Below are 17,213 nucleotides of genomic sequence, written 5' to 3' on the forward strand. Positions count from 1 at the left end.
CTTCAAATTCACTACAACAAAGTTTTCCTTCTTCTTGACTAAAGATTTCCCAAGCTGTAAAACAAAAAACATAGTCGAATAAGTAGATTAGTCGATCATATATAGCAGAAGAATCAAACAATCATAAGAAATCGGTATACATGAATAAACAAAAAAAAGAATACTGATTTGATGTACTTCTTTCACTAGGAGAGCATCAGTGAGGGAAATCTTCTTAGACTCTGTTTTGAGCAGAATTCAAATATATTATATTACTTCGTTTTCCTTGTGGTTTCGTTTTGTTTTTTGCTGGTATATCTTTTAGCACGTCCCCAGCCATACGCGGACAATAATCACCGTCGAAGTATGGTAAATTAGCTGCTGTTACTTCAACTTTACCATGAGGTACGAAGACGAGATCATACAAGTTGGTGACACCATCAACAATCTTTTCATTTGCTGTTTTTCTTAACATTTCTTTATACCATTCGAGTAATTGACTAGCCTTGGGGTTTTTCTGTGTCTCCGGATGACAGTAGAAAAGATAGTTTTGTTTTCTTGAAGGTGGGCACGACCATATATAACATCTTCGAAAACCACGGCTCTTGCAGTAGTCAAGATATCCAACCTAATGACATAAACAGAGTAAAATGATTTAACATAAGTAACCCATTCTTAAGATTTTATCGAATTTCATAACGATGAAGGTCTAAAACAAAATAAGCGGACAAAGTCACTTACCATTATCTCATGGCAAACGAAGGAACGAAGAGCTTCTCCTGTAGAAGTTTTCACTTCTGGCCTGAAGTATTTGACGGAATCCAGGTACGAGATATAAACAGAACGACGATTTGGAGAAGCACATTTCGACCCATATTCTTGAACAAACATTCCGAACAAACACACTACAGCTCCGTCGATCTTTTGAAACAACAAAATGACCTTTGAGCGGTAGGGAAATTCTTTCGGGTACTTTTCGTCTACAAACACATTGAGGAAGTTTTGTATTACTTGTAATGTCTTGTCTACAGATGAAACCACTCTGAGAACAAGACCATCTGCTCCTGGTACCTCGTCAAACGTCTTTTCCAACGCCTGTGCTCTCTCTTCTCTTTCACGATTGAGACGTTTGGAGAGCCTTTTCTCTAAGAAGTCACTAAGCTTCGTTCTTGGAAGATCCTTCGCCCCAGGAATTGTACTCTCTTTCAAGGGCGTATGTACTCCGTATTTTATCTCTTTGGTAACACATTTCGGGCCATTGTACTCAGCTTCTTCTTCAATGTTCTTTTTGTTATTGAATAGAGTACATATCTGGTGTTGGCAACTACAACATTTATCACAATAGACCCACTGAAAGCAAACAAAGAAGACACTTAGACACCCACAAACATAAAAACGAGTTCATTTCATGGATTTATTTTTGTAAAACAAAACGTGTAAGGAAAGGAATAGTTGCTTACTTCTTCATTATCCATACGAAACTCCGGCTTGACTAGCCTTGCTTTATGAATCCGAAGTCCATCAACTCCGACAACTTCACCTTCTGTTTTCTCATAACATGTGGTACAAAAAACGTACGTTGCATCTCCCTCGAATGAAGTGAAATACTTAGACCTCTGCTTGAAACACACCACACAAAGAGGAATATGGTGCCTCGAAATAAAGCTTCTCGGCATTACACAACGGCTCGACATTACACAACGGGCACACATCCTTATTTCTCGAATACGCCGTTGCAGCATTGCTTGTTTCTTCTCTGCCTTTGATTTACTCCTGAAAATAATAAACATATCTGAAAGGTAAATCCAATGTTCGATTCAAGATAGATTTTATCGTGTCTTCTTGTCATACCATGTAATTTTTAACAGTAATTGATTTGTATAAAAATTCGTGAAGGAACTAATCCAGTACTTCACTAAATACATAATCTAATCATTTTCCAAGTGTTTTTCTTAGCAAGCATTGTGAATGCTGACAAGTTAAGAACTTATAATTAGGATCGCTTCTCGGTTTTTCGTATTGCAGGTTGAGAATGTTTAGGTAGTTGAGAAGAAATAAGATCATGACATGAGCTCAACTTATCTAAGAAATTCGAAAAGAGATCTACTTATCAAAGTTTTCATCTAAGTAACTTAGTTTATTGGTTGAGATTGTCGGGCGTCTATATGGTTGAATTGTCTTATCAAGTTTGTGATTTGTTTTTGCAGGCAAATCTAGTAGATCTCATTGGATCCTATATTTGGTACCTCTTGGTGGATGAAAGGACATCACCATTAAAATGTCGCGCGTGGAAAATCATATACTCATCATCAAATCTGATATGGTAATGACTTGAAATTTCAGATGAGCTCTGCTCTAATGATCATAAGGTTCATTTTTTTTGTATTCAATCGTGGGACAGCCAGTCAGTAGAAAATCTTTATCGTCCCCATATCGAAACTGATATATGAGTAGTGAAAACATACTCATTTGTTACTTGTTTTCTCCAAATCAAAAGAACTATCTATGATGATATCTTTGAATAAAATGTACTTTATAAATGAGTACTGTCTTTTCACACATTTGTTTTGTTAGGGATCTCCTTTTATAAGAAACAAGACAATGCACAAACAAGCAAGTACATTATATACATATGAAACTTTTTCTTAGTTGGAATTCCACTTTCTTTGTCTTCTTATTTACATGTTGATGTACACTCTTAATCTTGTGGGCTCTTTACATACTTTGTACTTTTTTCATCCTTGTTATAGGAATTGTTGTTTCTTTTATAATAATGATGATTTCTAAAGTGTAATTAAGTCAGACCACAGGGAGTTTTTTCTATTACTTTAGTTACCCACTAGGCTTGTGTGTTTATGCTTAAGAATCATCTCCTCTAGGGTTTCCATACATGTGAGCCTCATAAATTTAATTATTCAAGAACCTATAGAGAAAGAAAGAAAACCCACTAAAATGTATGGAAGACTTCAATTTGCAGAGATAAAAACTGTTTTAGATTGACCATAGAGAGATAGCATCCAAAAACACTTAGGATGCATTTATTTGGGTTTTGGTGCTTTTATTCCAATTCAAATCATCTACCTACTATTTATAGGTTTGTTTGTTATATAGTTACTATTTGTGGTTTTTGTCTTTAAGCTTCATTGGATTAAATTTCATTTGTTGTGAAAATAAAAGCAAGAAAAAGATAGAGAACATAAAAACTTTCTCTCTTTAGAAAATATGCATGTCAAAATTAATGTTGAGGGGAGGCTAAAGTAAAAGGAAGACAAGAGAAAATAAATTCATCTAATTAAAATTACACATAATAATATTAGATAATCAAGACATAATTTCACCTAGAAGTTGGATACAATAAAACAGAATAGCAGGGGGGAAAAATATAACAAGAGATAATACTGCCACCAAAGAGGTAGTAGCACTCTTACATGACACTGACCCTAATTTAAGTTGAATAGTACAGTATAGTGTTAGTATAACAAAAACTGATCCTAGTAGTAACCCCGCCAGAGACAGACACATGGTAATCCTTACATATTTGTAACCGTTGCCATTTTCGCGAACTCGGTCCTCTCCCCAACTAAGACGACTGTGAATCCGAGAAACCATCGTCTGAGCAAGTAGGGTCGAAGATACAAATGAGCCGAATGCCATAATTTGGTATAAAATCAATTTCCGCACCATGTCTAGCCCAACGTTGCAGATGTCATCATCTTGGAGATTGTGTGGGGCGGGATCAGTCAGTGCTAAACCGACGAAGATGGCGGTGCAGAAAAGGTTACTTACGGTAGTCATAGTGGTAAGTACCTGGATGTGCCTCTGGAGTGTTTTAACGTCCATTTTAGTTTCTGTTGAAATTCATATAAGAAAACATAAATTAGGTCCAATGATCAAATAAATGCCCACAAGAACTGAAATTCATATAAAAAAAACATAAATTAGTTTCTGTTGTTTTTCTTTAGCAGGAGAATAAGTGAGTTTTGACTTTTGATGGACTAGTAGTCTCAAATTGTTTCACTTTGATGAATAATCAAAAGATCATGAAACCCAAGCTAAAAAGTACAAACACAAGCTAAAAAGTCTGAGGCAGCAAGTTCAAACCAGAAGAAAGTGGACTTCTAAAGAAAAAGAGAATAATAATCCAGGACATCTATAATGGAGGAGGAAGTCATGATCCAATTGAAACACACAAACTAAAATTCAAACCAGACTCTCTATCTATCTTTAGATTGAAGGGGGTTGAACCCAAAATGAAAATCTCTTCAATTATTATACAACCTTAAAATCAATTGCTTTTCTAAATCAATTGTAGGAAGACAATAATAGAGAGAGAGAGAGAGAAAGAGTGTGAGATCCCATAGAATGAAGAAAGAAAATCTAAAATCACAAGTAAAGGTTTGAGATCAAGAAGAATAGAATTTCAGAAAACTTGTAAATTGGTGATTCATTTGAAGAGAATCAGATAAAAACAGGGATTGATTTTGCTAAACTTTTAAACTGAAAGAAAAACCATGGATTAGTAATTCTTAACAAAATGAAGGGAAGAGATCAACTAATACACTTAAACCAATCAACATATATATATATATATATATATAGAGAGAGAGAGAGAGAGAGAGAGAGAGAGAAGGCTCTGTAGTCGTCCAATTACCTTAAAGCTTTAGAGTTGGTTGATTGGATCTTCAAATAGCCCAAACTGCAAAGAAAAGGGGGAAAAGAGTGAGAAAAATAAGTTCAATTTTCAGAAGAAAAGGCTCTGCAGTCGTCCAATTACCTTAAAGCTTTAGAGTTGGTTGATTGGATCTTCAAATAGCCCAAACTGCAAAGAAAAGGGGGAAAAGAGTGAGAAAAATTTGATCAGCTAATTTCAATTTAGAAATGACTAACAATCAGAGTTAAACTCTAATTGTTAAGAAGAAGTTCTTAACAATTAGAAATGACTACAGACGAAGAAATGATTTCAATCCTAGATTGACAGTTTATATAAAAAAGGAAAAATTAAAGAATAATGAAAGAAGAAGTAGAAGAAGTAGAAGAAGAATGAGATTAAGAAACCCTAGAATAATGAGAAAGAAATCTGAAAGAAGAATACTTGCCTAGATAGATCTCAAAGGAGAGAGAAAACGAGGAAGAAATGTTTTAGAGTGAGAAAGAAAGACTGAAGCAACGGATGATATATAGAGCTTTTTCAGATAGAAGAAGAGTACTTACTCCCCTGATTAAACACAAAAACGGAAATAGCCGTTATAACTATGACCAACGGCTAAGTTTGATTTTGGTAAAGGTGATTCCTAACGGTCAACTCAATTAAAAGAGCTTCTGTTATTTCACTTATTTTATACCCACCCACATTTTCATTTTATACCCATCCATTTAAATGCAGAGTTTTACACAAATGCTTCACGTACCAGGTCAGAGTGGGCCCAATCCAGGTGTGGATATCAACCATGAAGGAGGTTCTATAGGCGCCCTACTTTTATTCTACAGACACCTTTTTCTCCTAAACCCTTCCGGCATAAAATAAGGTTGCATGAAGCGCCAATAGCAATAACATTGAACGTCTATAGAACTCCCCTTATTTTTCATAATGAATTTTGAATAAGACGGAATATGCATTTAATCTATAACCGATTGCATCAAGATAAATCTAAATATACTACGAAATATCGAAAATCTTATTTGTCTACCTTTTAGAAAGAAAATTATATTAAAATAGCATTGTTAAAATATTAGAGATTAAGGAAATTGTTGATTTGAACAATTCAAATTTTTATTTCATACCAAATGAGCTTAAATTTTATGATATAAGTCTGCTAATGGTTTTCAATATGATCTTAATTTGTTTTTGTTACAAGGTGAACAACATTATAGCTTCAATTGCAGATTCCAAGTCGCTCCTACTATGGTCATTAGTAGTTTTAGTTTTGAGTACTAATCTTGTAATATTTCTAGGTGTTAGAAATAGTTCATTATTTGAACAAGATGATGAACAAAAAGAATTTGATCGGCAACGCCAAATTTTGAATAAACCTCATGTCAGAACAATTCGGGTAATCTTCATTCTCTCCTTCTTTAAAACACTCCATAATGTGTGTATATATATATATATAATCAAACTAATAATTGTTGTTTCTTATGTAAATGAAGACCAAATGGGGAGATATTGATGTAGACGCAGCGGAATTAAAAGTAAACAATAAAAGTAAAGCGAAGAACGATGAAAGAAAGATTAAATAACTCTAAAACTGAAAACTTTATTAAACTCAAGGGGATTTTCTCTTCAATATGAATCATAAACAAAGACTGAACCTCCTTTTATAGATTACTAAACTTTCCTAGATAGACACAAACTGGACTTTCCTAAATAATAAAGATACTGAAATAATGAAACTTCCTAAACCTAGATTCATTATGAATCATACTTAAAAGGACTCTTACTGCTAATCTTTGGCCGACTAGGCCATGGTCGTGTGGCCTTGTGGGGTCGTCTTAGATGCGCCTGCATCAGCTCCCCGTTCCCCAGAAGGTTCGTCCCGAACCGTTTCGAAGAAGAAAATGATTTGACGCACCCGCATACGATGAACCCGTCATGGCGATTCGTAATTCCCACTTTGCAGGAACAGTGTGTGAAATCCGAAGGATAGAGAAAGGGACCAACTCACTAACTGTAAACTGAAACCTAGGACGTGGAGTATTTCGCCAAACCGATAGTAGGGAATAAACGTCCAATAAATTTCTACATCTTCCATCATCTTGGAGTGTGATGTCGAAGGATTCAATGACGAGATGCTTCTTTGTCAAAAATTTAACCGTTATGGAGTATCAACAATAAATTACTGTTGTGACCTTGTCCAGGTCAACATTGGCAGCAAGCTTTATGTTCGTTGTATGTATGCGAAAAACATCGACGCGTCCAACTTCATCTGGCAAACCAATGTCAATTTCCTTATCAAACCATCGGAATCTTGAAGTCTGGTCAATGCCTTTTGGTCGAGTCGTAGCTCCTATGAAGACAACGTGAGAAAGAGATTTGAATCCCTCCATAAGGATGAAAAGCCAAGAAGTAATTCTCCACAGCAAAGTCAGATTCCCAAAAAAGTCATCCTCCATATCAAGTAACAGCTTTGTTAATATAGCAAACAACCTGCTGATAACTGGAGGAAATTTCCTCATCACGTTTGGTGCTCGTACGCTTGTCGTAGCAAGAGCAATCACAAACCCAATTGCCAGAGGCCTTGATTCCTGTAGACTCGGATTATCAGAAGGAACACAACGAAATATAAGTGGCAGAAGTTCATGCCAACTATTTTTCATAAAAGCAGCTTCATCAACACGAGGAAATTCTTCATAACCAAAAGTTTCATCAACTTCATGGAAATCTGAAGCAGTATTTGCAGGAAACCCTCTAAGTAGAACAACTCTAGATGAGTGAAGAAGGAATTCTAGCCATGGGTTTTCATGTTTTATGGTAGTTATGAAGAAAGAGAGATCACAGATGGAAGATGGGTTTGAAGTGAAGGTAGAAGGGAAAAATTTGCCTTTGATGGGTTGGTGATAAGGTAAATTGATTTCAATGAAGCTTAATTTCTCTTCCGTTGACATTGTGTGGCGTCCCGATTCAGATGGGTGGCTCAACATCAATGACTTGCTATGTAACTTGAATCTCTCACCACCAACAGTAGTACTAGTAGTGAGTGGCCAATGCTTGATATCAGCCGGAAAGATGGGATCACCGAGTCTCCTTCCAATCAAACGCCTGGCATCAGAAACAATGTTAATTGGGTTCGTGGCGACCTGGTTCATGGTTGTATCTTCGATCAAAAGCTCGAAATCAGTGAAAGCAACAGAAGACGGAGTAGTTCGGCTTCCGTGATTAATAGCAATGATCTCGACATAATTCGCTTTTTCTTTCACCGAGAATGAAAGATTATTATTTTCGTCGTGAACTTCTTCTTGAATATCATCGGGTTCATCTTGTTTGGTTAATTCCCAAGCAGATCGATTCAAAACGTTCGTCGCATTAGTCGTATTAATCGAATCATTAATCACATCTTGTTGTGCCTCCACCTTTGGTACTGCCCTCACAACCTTAGCTGATCCAACCTAATCCTTCTCAGGAGAGAAACTAATCGAACGCCCATAATCATCAAAAATCGATTTGATTGATGATTTGATATAATCAAACTAATAATTGTTGTTTCTTATGTAAATGAAGACCAAATGGGGAGATACATTCGACTGTGTCGACATCTATAAGCAACCTGCTTTTGATCATCTTTTGCTTATGAATCACACCATTCAGGTTTATTTGTTACACTCATCTTTCAAAAAAAAAAAAATTTGTATTTAATGGGTCTATCATGTTAGGAAAAATAACCTAATTAACTTGTTCAGGAATATGAAGATAAGCGATGCGAAAGTAAAAGTAAAGACACCAAGATTATTTAACGTGGCAAAAAACCCCTCCAAACTAGAAGGTAAAAAACCACGGGACCTAGTCCAGAAATCTTCCACTATAATTAAATAATGGGTTACACAATTCTTCAAGATGTGTAGAAACACTCTTGGACAACTCTTCACCAAACCTATGGTGGATAAACTGAACAAAGAAACAAAGAAATAAAATCTCTTACTCCTTAGGATTTGAACAAATCCTAGATTACTAAAGGTTGAAGAAGATAACCACAAACTAAATTGCTTCACAAGATTAATAATCTTCTTTTCTTCAAACCAATATTCTGCTCTTTCAATTTCTCTTGAAAGAACCACTTCAGAAATCTCTCTTTCTCTGACTTCTTTTTGTTCTGGAAGTTGTTGTGTATAATCTTTTCCCTTTCATTCCCTATTTATAATAATAAATAAGGAGGTTTACCAATAGAAATAGGAATTCCTTTTTAGGCTTGAAAAAATAGAAGTTTCTATTTTTTCCCCAAACAAAGAATAAGGGAAATCCTATTCCAACTAGGAGTCCTTTAATTATAAGGAGGGACCCTAACATATCATTTGGCAGTTATGATTCGTATTCTAACTTTTATCGGACTCAAACTTCATTCTTTAATTAAAGAGGTGATTCCAATTGATATCACATTATTTGATACAAACATTTTTTTTTCTCTAACTATGTGTTTGTAGATGAAACCAACTCATTTACCTAAAATGGTAGACAATAAGAGTTTGTGGACACCACAAAAAAGTACTATATCAATTTTAAGGAGTCCACTAAAAAAAGGATGTCCAGAAGGAACAGTTCCAATACGTAGAACGCGAAAAAGTGATCCAATCAGAACAAGATCTTTATCACCCTTGTATAAGGACGATTTAAAGGTTTGTGGAAGTATATAAATTAGTTTGTTATTTCTTTATAATTATTGAAAGTTCAATAATTTCTCAGTTACTTGCTCAGACAGCAGGAGTGGCATATCAAAGTGAAGGCCAAACATTCTTTGGCATGATTTAAACTTCAATAAGAAGGAGAAGAAGTTCAATTCAAAAAAAATTTAGTGTGCTACCACCTAATGGTCCAACTAAACGATCCACATAATGAATCATTCTTCAACTGAGATTGAAATCTCATACTATGTCAAAGAATGAGAATAGAATGAAAAATATGATCCAACCTTTGATCCATAGAGATGAGGATCGGAGGATGTTGACGTGTTACTAGTAACAAAAGCACCATGCTTCATGTTTTGTGATTGAAGGTTCAAAGTGATAGGATATAGATTGTCTATCACAGGACCTACATGGCTACATTTAGAGTTTGTTCCAACTAAATTTATTTAATTTTGTAATCCCAGGGAACCAACTGCACTATGGGATGATTATCTCTAGTAAACTTACCGATAGAGCTCTTAATGTGTTGTACTAATAGCGCACATGATTAAACAAAGGGAATGAGGCGAGGAAGAGAAAAGAAGTCATTAATGAAGACCGATCTAAACTCGCTCTAGTGTCATATTAGAAATGGTCAAATGGTGGTCCGGAAAGAATTCTCTGTTTATAGATCCCCCCTTATAAGAACTAAGCACTTGGGTTGCTACATTAATAGCTTCCACTCTAGCGAGATAAAAAAAAAATGTTATGGAGTTAAGAACTTAGTTGCCTGTAAAAATAATAAACATCATGACTAACTCTGACAGACTTACACGTCATAAGCCAGGCTGGACAAGGCAATCAATTTTTAGCTATAGGCACCGCATTTCTAAAGGCACTCACTTAACAAAGATTTTTTTTTTTTTTTTGTTTTTTTTTTTTTGAAAGCCAATAACATAAATAATATAAGGTTACAAAGTTAGGCCGAAACCAAATACATTACAAAACAAGGGACTACCTAGTAATCTGATTAACATCCAGGGCTAAATCTTTAATTTTTAGTTTCTAGAAGGGAGGACCGATTGAGCCAGATCATGTGCTGCCCTATTAGAGTCACGTGGGCAGTAGAGAAGATCCAGCTGTCCGTCATGCGCCTTCTTACGGAGACCGTTGATTCGGTGTGATAATCGCCACGGTATATCGGGATCAACGGCTCTCATCCATTCCAACAAAACCATAGCGTCTCCCTCAATTATAAGAGGTGTGTTTCTCAATTCTTCAGCTAGGGTTATCGCCTCTTCCAGAGCGGCGATCTTGCTATGCAATGGAGACTCCGGTTCAATCTGCTTCTTCCTTATACCTAATATTTCTCCTTTATCGTTTCTGGCTATTGCAGCGCAAGAAGCTTCTGTCTCTTTAAATGATCCATCAAAGTTGATCTTAATCATACCTTCTTTAGGGGGTATCCAGTTAACCTGCGATGAGGGGTTATTATTCAAATCAGAAGAGGATAATGATATATACCTGAGGGATTCCTTCACGCTCCACCAACATCGTTCCAGATTAGGGTTTTGATTCTGAAAATGGAGGTTGTTTCGCACTTTCCACCATTCCCAGTAGAGATAAGTTACTTTATACCAACTCTCTTCCGAAATATTTGTATTAGTTAGAATATGAGCCATAGTTTTGATTGGGTCTTCTTTTATAAATGGCAGCTCCTCTATACCTGCATAGTTTATCAGTCGGTGGAAAACACCACATTCTGCAAATAAGTGATTAGTTGATTCCATCTCTCCTGTTGAACAGAGCATACACTCCTGATCTATATGAGGGACTCTCTTACCTATGTTGGATAATAGAGGTAATCCTTCATGAACTAATTTCCAAATAAAGTTATGAGTTTTAGGAATCATTTGCTTCTTCTTCCAAAAATGTCTCCATGGAAAGTGATATGCTTGCTCTCTTATTGTTGGGTTTTCTTTGATGTGGGTATAGAATGATTTACTAGAGAATTTACCATTAGAAGCAGGACACCATATTAGTTTATCTGCCATATTATTGACATGAATTGGAATCTCTCGAATTGTGTTGGCATCCTCTTGATTGAAATACTCTGTTATGACATTTGAATTCCACCTCCCTGTTTCCTGCTCAATTAGGTCAGAAACTGTAATGAAATTGTTAGGCAAGTTATTAATAAAAGTAAGCATATGATTAGGAGTTGAAGGGATCCAAGGGTCAGACCTAATATCAATCCTATGTCCATTACTTATCTGCCACAGTAAGTTACCTTCCATGAGGTTCTTAATTTGATGAAAACTATGCCAAATATGGGAACTACCTTGTTTACAGTTGGTACTCCAAAAGTTAGTATCCTTAAGATACTTAGCTTTTAATAATTGAACCCAAATGTCCTCTGGTTTGGTTAGAAACTTCCAAACCAGTTTAGCAATGAGAGAAAGATTAGCCTCTTTAATCGACCTAATACCAAGCCCTCCTTTATGTTTAGGGCTACATATGATGTCCCAGTTAACAAAATGTAACTTGTTTTCATCCAATTGATGCCCCCACCAAAAGCATCTCTCAATTTTCTCAAGCATGTTAATGATACCTACAGGCATAATTTGAAAGCTAGTAGCATAAGTACAGTATGATGCTAGAATTGATTTTATTAATGTAGTTCTGCCAGCTTGGGTTATGAACTTTTGTTTCCACCCTCATAGACTCGGTTTAAACTTATCAACTAACCAATTGTGGCTATCTATTCTGTTTTCCTTCTTGAGAATGAGTGCTCCTAGATACTTTTCTTTATCAAGCATTAAAGGAGCATTCAGGTGATGGACAAAAGTATCAGCAATATGCTGGGGAACACCTCTACTAAAATAGAGAGAAGATTTAAAGAAGTTTACCTTCTGTCCGGAGAAGTGGCTATAGTGATTCATGATATGTATTACTGTATTTAAGTTTTCCTGATTAGCTTTGCCAAAAATTATGAGATCATCAGCAAACAATAGATGAGTAACACTAGGAGCTGCTGCATTGATCTTAAATCCTGTAAATGTACCTTGATTCTCATAATAATTGAAAAGGAGTGAGAGAGACTGTGAGGATAGGATAAACAGATAGGGCGATAAAGGACAGCCCTGTCTGAGGCCTCTAGTGGCCTTGAAGTCTCCAACTGTGGTCCCATTAAGCTGAATGCTAAATCTAGCGGTAGTAATACACGACATGATTAAATGAAGGATACGGCCTTCAAGGCCAGTCGCTTTAAGAACAATTTCGAGGAAATCCCAATTAACCCTATCATAAGCTTTGGCCATATCCATTTTAAGGGAAAAATGGCCTTTTTTAGCTTTAGATGAATTCATAGAATGCAAGAGTTCCTTAGTCACAATAATATTATCAATTATTTGGCGCGAGGGAACAAAAGCATTTTGAGTCCACATAATACTATCTTCTAAGTAAGGTCGGATTCTGTTGGCTATCAATTTTGTGATGAATTTATACACCGAATTACATAAGGAGATAGGTCTGAACTCCGAGGCTGAACTCGGTTTCTAATCTTAGGGATAAGGGCAATGGTAGTAAAATTCAACTGAGGGTCAATCATACCTGAAGCAAATGTCTGTTGGATATATTGAATGAGTTCTGTCCCTATCGTATCCCAATGATGTTGAAAGAAATAGCCTGGTAACCCATCTGGACCAGGACTTTTAATAGAGCCCATCTCCATAACCACTGCCTTTATTTCCTCAGAAGACGGAATCCTAGAGATATTGGTCAGTTGTTCAGCAGAAAAAACCTTATAGTTATTTATAACTTCGGTGGGTGGGGTCCCAACTGGTTCTGCCCTAAATAAATTCTGAAAATACTGAATGAATTCCTCTGAAATTTTGTCCATGTCTCTTGAGATTTCACCATTTGCAAGGGTAATCTGATGAATCTTATTCTTTTGTCGCCTGGTTGACATTGCCACATGAAAGGCTTTGGTATTTCTGTCCCCATTTTGAACCCATTTGGTTCGTGCTCTTTGTTCTGCTTTGGTACGGATAAGCTCTTCCAAGAAAATGATTTCCTCCTGTAATCTACTTTCTACTTTCAGCGTATCTTCTGTTGAAGTGATTGATTGAATATTTTGGAGTCGTTTCTGTAGACTACTTAATCGATTCTGTAAGACTCCAAAAGCTCTTTTGCTCCATTTTTGGATTGAGTCTTTGACTTGGTTAGTCTTTTCCAAGAAGGTACCCGTCGACATCTCCCATTTATCTGCAAATATATTATTATAGTGAGCATGACGAGTCCAAAATATTTCGAATTTAGCTATAGTTTTGACTGGTTGTCCTTCAACCCTGAGTTTAAGGAGAATGGGTGAATGATCGCTATTATAGCGAGGCAGATGGAAAATACCTGCATCTGGAAATTTCATCAGCCAATTGGGGTCGCAAAGGGCTCTGTCCAATCTTTCCTTTGTAAGATGGTGCATAGCCTTATTATTGGTCCAAGTATAAGCCGGACCATTAAAATCGAGGTCAATCAAATTTGCATCATAAATAAATTGCTGAAAATTATTCATAAATGGGATGCTAGAATTGCCACCCCATTTTTCATTTGGGTTACAGAGAGCATTAAGATCTCCCAGACCAGCAATAAGGATTATTAGTATTACGAATACGACTCAGTAAATTATTCCAAAAAGTCGACCTATGTTGAACATTGGGGGGGACCATAAATGCAGAAAATGTCCCACATATCATCCAAAGAGGAAGTAATAGTGTCATGGATCAAATTATGGGATGAAAAGTGAATATCTAAATTAATATCGTCTGACCAGTGGAGAATCAAACCCCCACTGCGTCCAAGAGAGGGAACAAACATATAATGAGAAAGATTAAACTGCTGAAAACAAGCAAGAGGGATATAATTAACAATCTTCGATTCAGAGAGACAAACCAATGAAGGTTTAATGGCTCCCAGGAACTGCTTCAAAGTCTCCTTTATCGGGGTGTTCCCAAGCCCACGACAATTCCACGCAAAGATCTTCATGGAGAATTCGGCATTTGGGTTGCCGGCACCCTTTCTTTGTCTAACACGATTTGATGAGGAGTTCTTTTATAGTACTTCAATGAACGTCCTTCAGAAATTTGCATTTCCGTTTCCATACAATCATCAGTCGAGTTTGAAACTACTGCAATTCCTGGGCGTGAGTTTTCCCCTTGGTACAATCTATTAGAGTACAATCCTGTGGCTGCATAAGCCAAATCAATCCCCCTTTTTCTAGTTTTGCATAAGTTAGACAATAAATCTCCAAAGTTAGAATTTATCGAGAAATCAGTATTAAGACCAGATTCACTAGAATCATCATTTTCTTGACCGAAGGAGTCTATTTCTTTTAATTTGTTTCTAGTATTATAGGGAACCTTATACTCCTCACTATAGTTCGGTGTCATGGCTTTTAATACCTTTACCCTTTGTTCTTCCGAAAGATTTTGTTTGAGAAGATCACTAAAAGCCATCATAGTAGGACAAAATTTAATCGTGTGGCCTGTAAAACCACATGAAATACAAAACCTAGGCAACTTTTCAATACGGATTTGGACAGCCACCATCTTATAATTAGTGAGTTTAAGATAAACAAGAGCAGGAAACTTGCTAGTCAGACTAAGTTCTATTCGAACTCGTCCAAACAGACTCCATTTCTTAGCCTCTTCCATAGTAGTAGGGATATAATTCCCTAAGGGGGCAGCCAATCTATTAACGGTTTCCGAAGTTAATCTAGTAGGAGGTATTCCGTGCATTTGCACCCAAAACCAAGCAGATTCAAACTTCTGGTCTGCCGGTAAAACATCTGGGAGGCATCTTTTAAGGACAATGAGTTCGTCTTGTATGACCCAAGGAGCACTCTCCATTGCAAGGTCTAACTCAGTGCCTGTAGCAAACTTGATGAGATAAACATTATCTTTGACTTCTGCCAAGTGAAATTTGTGAGGTCCATGTATGACCCGAGATAGACGAGATAAAGCTTGAAGAATATCAACCAGTTTAGTACTTTGAAACCAAACTACTCCTTGCTTTTCAATATCTGTTGCCTGGGATTGCATGTCTTCCCCATCGACCGTGATCGGAGGCTGGTCATCGGTAGTCAAGGCTGCGAATTGTTCCAGGAATGTTGCACTTGGTTCTCCCATCTTAAACGAGAAATGATGAATAGTAACACAAAACAGAATACTATGACTGATCTCTTAAAGAGCGACTGGTGTTGGAATTATAGGTTGAAGACAACCTAAATTCGAGAATATAGACAGCAATTAGAGAGAATAACTCCCAATAACCGCCTGATTTTAAAATTCAAACTGAAAAAGTAATCAATAACTACTAAAATAACCGATTCTCCACCCAAAATGGTGGCTAACTGCCGGAACAAAAAAGAACTCCGCCCGAGAGCAAAACTATTTCTCCTATATAGTAATCTAATTGGTAGAAGTTAACAAAGATTCTTACTCTTGTAAAAGCCGTCATTCCAATGGTCCTATTATGTCTTTTATCAAGCTCTATAACTAAATGCACCAAAAACATAAGCATATTTGTAAGACTCATATGGTTTCTTTATTAACTGTTCCAGGTAAATCCCGCTCTCTATGGTAATGGGTTCACTCGAGGTTTTGCCTATTGGACGGTAAGTACATCTAACATTTTTGTATAAGGAGAATGTGGTGGCAGACCAGTAGTTGCTGGTGGGATAGCAGGTGTTGGTGATGGTGAGTGGTGAAGAAGAAGATGATGATTATGAAGGGGAAGATGGATCTGCTAATGAAAAAGAAAAAAAAACATCATTTTCAGTTAAAAATTACACAGTGTGTCCTTATTTTCAGTCTACTTAATAATTTTCGATAGTTGTAGCACTTGTCTTACCCATTAAGCATTAATAACCCCTCTTAATTATGTCTAATGAGTCTAAATCTCGGCAGGCTGATGGTGGTCGAACAACAGGTTGCTATAATACTCTTTGCCCAGGTTTTGTTCAAGTTGATAGAGCCTTGACTCCGGATGCGACTATTCCTAAAGTGTCTGTTCGTGGCGGAAAGAAATATGTCATTAAAGATTACATCTACCAGGTGATTTAATTACTGCAAAAGATTATGCTTTTGATGGTTTACATTTTTATTATTTTCCCACTTCAATTATATTTTTCTTATAGTGTAAATGGAATTTATATATGTTTAGAAATATTGTTTGTTGACACTTGTGTTTTTTTTGGTTAAAATAAAAATGTGATTGCAGGACAAAGAAACAAAGAATTGGTGGTTGATCTTGGGAACTGTGGCTGTGGGGTACTGGCCAAATTTAATAGTTCCAACAATGAACAATGGTGCTCGGTATATTTTTTGGGGAGGGAAAGGATTGGTATCCCACAGTGGTGTATCCCCACCAATAGGAAGTGGGAATTTCCCAACTATGACATTCCAGTCATGTTTTTTTGTCAATATGAAGTTGTTTGATGGTCAACATGTACAGAAAGACCCTGAAAGGTCTAATATGAAAGTAACCGTTGATTGTACTCCTCTCTTTTATGGAGTATATTATTTTGGGTATGAAAGCGACAAGGGTCACAACATGGAATTTGGAGGACCTGGTGGTGTATGTCCAACTATATAAGCTGCCTAATTACTGATGAACTTATATTTATAATACTATTATGCTATAAGTTTCTTCATAATTGGAAATTTATTCTTTGAATTTAATTTCTTAATTAACAATTGTTCATCTCATGTTAATAATATGACAAACACTTGCATTTCTTTTTTTATTTTTTGATGAAATCACTCGCATTTTTTTTTTTGTTGAAAGGGAAATCACTTGCATTTACTTACTGGAAAATGGTCGTTTGGATAAAAAAGAATTGTTAATATATGGACAAACAAAAT

At 36.2% G+C, this 17,213-nt stretch overlaps 3 protein-coding genes and 1 long non-coding RNA gene across 4 annotated transcripts; 2 read left to right on the top strand and 2 right to left on the bottom strand.

Moving 5' to 3' along the window:
* Positions 1 to 214: 214 nt before the first annotated feature.
* Positions 215 to 3,533, bottom strand: LOC147536734 (putative histone acetyltransferase HAC-like 1). The gene is made up of 5 exons (XM_086642696.1): positions 3,514 to 3,533; positions 1,677 to 1,752; positions 1,440 to 1,595; positions 721 to 1,329; positions 215 to 607 (listed from the first exon to the last, which is right to left on the bottom strand). Exons 1-5 carry the CDS (start codon positions 3,531 to 3,533, stop codon positions 215 to 217), a joined length of 1,254 nt encoding a protein of 417 aa, XP_086498822.1.
* Positions 3,534 to 4,635: 1,102 nt separating this feature from the next.
* Positions 4,636 to 5,143, bottom strand: LOC147536735 (uncharacterized). The gene is made up of 3 exons (XR_015225808.1): positions 5,076 to 5,143; positions 4,754 to 4,798; positions 4,636 to 4,675 (listed from the first exon to the last, which is right to left on the bottom strand). It is a non-coding gene; the product is annotated as an uncharacterized LOC147536735 (long non-coding RNA).
* Positions 5,144 to 5,356: 213 nt separating this feature from the next.
* LOC147536736 (uncharacterized) lies at positions 5,357 to 9,436 on the top strand. The gene is made up of 5 exons (XM_086642697.1): positions 5,357 to 5,435; positions 5,932 to 6,029; positions 8,195 to 8,281; positions 9,112 to 9,303; positions 9,371 to 9,436. The coding sequence occupies exons 1-5, from the start codon at positions 5,357 to 5,359 to the stop codon at positions 9,434 to 9,436; spliced, it is 522 nt and encodes a 173-aa protein (XP_086498823.1).
* A 6,607-nt stretch (positions 9,437 to 16,043) lies between these two features.
* Positions 16,044 to 16,944, top strand: LOC147536737 (protein neprosin-like). The gene is made up of 3 exons (XM_086642698.1): positions 16,044 to 16,142; positions 16,257 to 16,403; positions 16,570 to 16,944. The coding sequence occupies exons 1-3, from the start codon at positions 16,044 to 16,046 to the stop codon at positions 16,942 to 16,944; spliced, it is 621 nt and encodes a 206-aa protein (XP_086498824.1).
* Positions 16,945 to 17,213: the final 269 nt, after the last annotated feature.

This window comes from Eschscholzia californica, unplaced genomic scaffold (genome assembly GCF_041429995.1).
Source record: "Eschscholzia californica isolate CP2 unplaced genomic scaffold, dmEscCali1.0.p SCAF_5, whole genome shotgun sequence".
NCBI classification, from domain to species: Eukaryota; Viridiplantae; Streptophyta; class Magnoliopsida; order Ranunculales; family Papaveraceae; genus Eschscholzia; species Eschscholzia californica.

What these genes read in the sequence shown, in the direction of transcription:
- LOC147536734 (XM_086642696.1), bottom strand. Translation starts at nt 3,533, where the DNA reads ATGGCAACGGTTACAAATAT. An exon ending in ATGGCAACGGTTACAAATAT is followed by an intron (nt 1,753 to 3,513) that starts GTAAGGATTACC and finishes TATTATTTTCAG; the next exon opens with GAGTAAATCAAAGGCAGAGA. An exon ending in TTCGTATGGATAATGAAGAA is followed by an intron (nt 1,330 to 1,439) that starts GTAAGCAACTAT and finishes GTTTGCTTTCAG; the next exon opens with TGGGTCTATTGTGATAAATG.
- LOC147536736 (XM_086642697.1), top strand. Translation starts at nt 5,357, where the DNA reads ATGCAGAGTTTTACACAAATGCTTCACGTACCAGGTCAGAGTGGGCCC. An exon ending in GGATATCAACCATGAAGGAG is followed by an intron (nt 5,436 to 5,931) that starts GTTCTATAGGCG and finishes TAATATTTCTAG; the next exon opens with GTGTTAGAAATAGTTCATTA. An exon ending in TGTATAAGGACGATTTAAAG is followed by an intron (nt 9,304 to 9,370) that starts GTTTGTGGAAGT and finishes ATAATTTCTCAG; the next exon opens with TTACTTGCTCAGACAGCAGG.
- LOC147536737 (XM_086642698.1), top strand. Translation starts at nt 16,044, where the DNA reads ATGGTGAGTGGTGAAGAAGAAGATGATGATTATGAAGGGGAAGATGGA. An exon ending in TTTCAGTTAAAAATTACACA is followed by an intron (nt 16,143 to 16,256) that starts GTGTGTCCTTAT and finishes AAATCTCGGCAG; the next exon opens with GCTGATGGTGGTCGAACAAC. An exon ending in TTAAAGATTACATCTACCAG is followed by an intron (nt 16,404 to 16,569) that starts GTGATTTAATTA and finishes ATGTGATTGCAG; the next exon opens with GACAAAGAAACAAAGAATTG.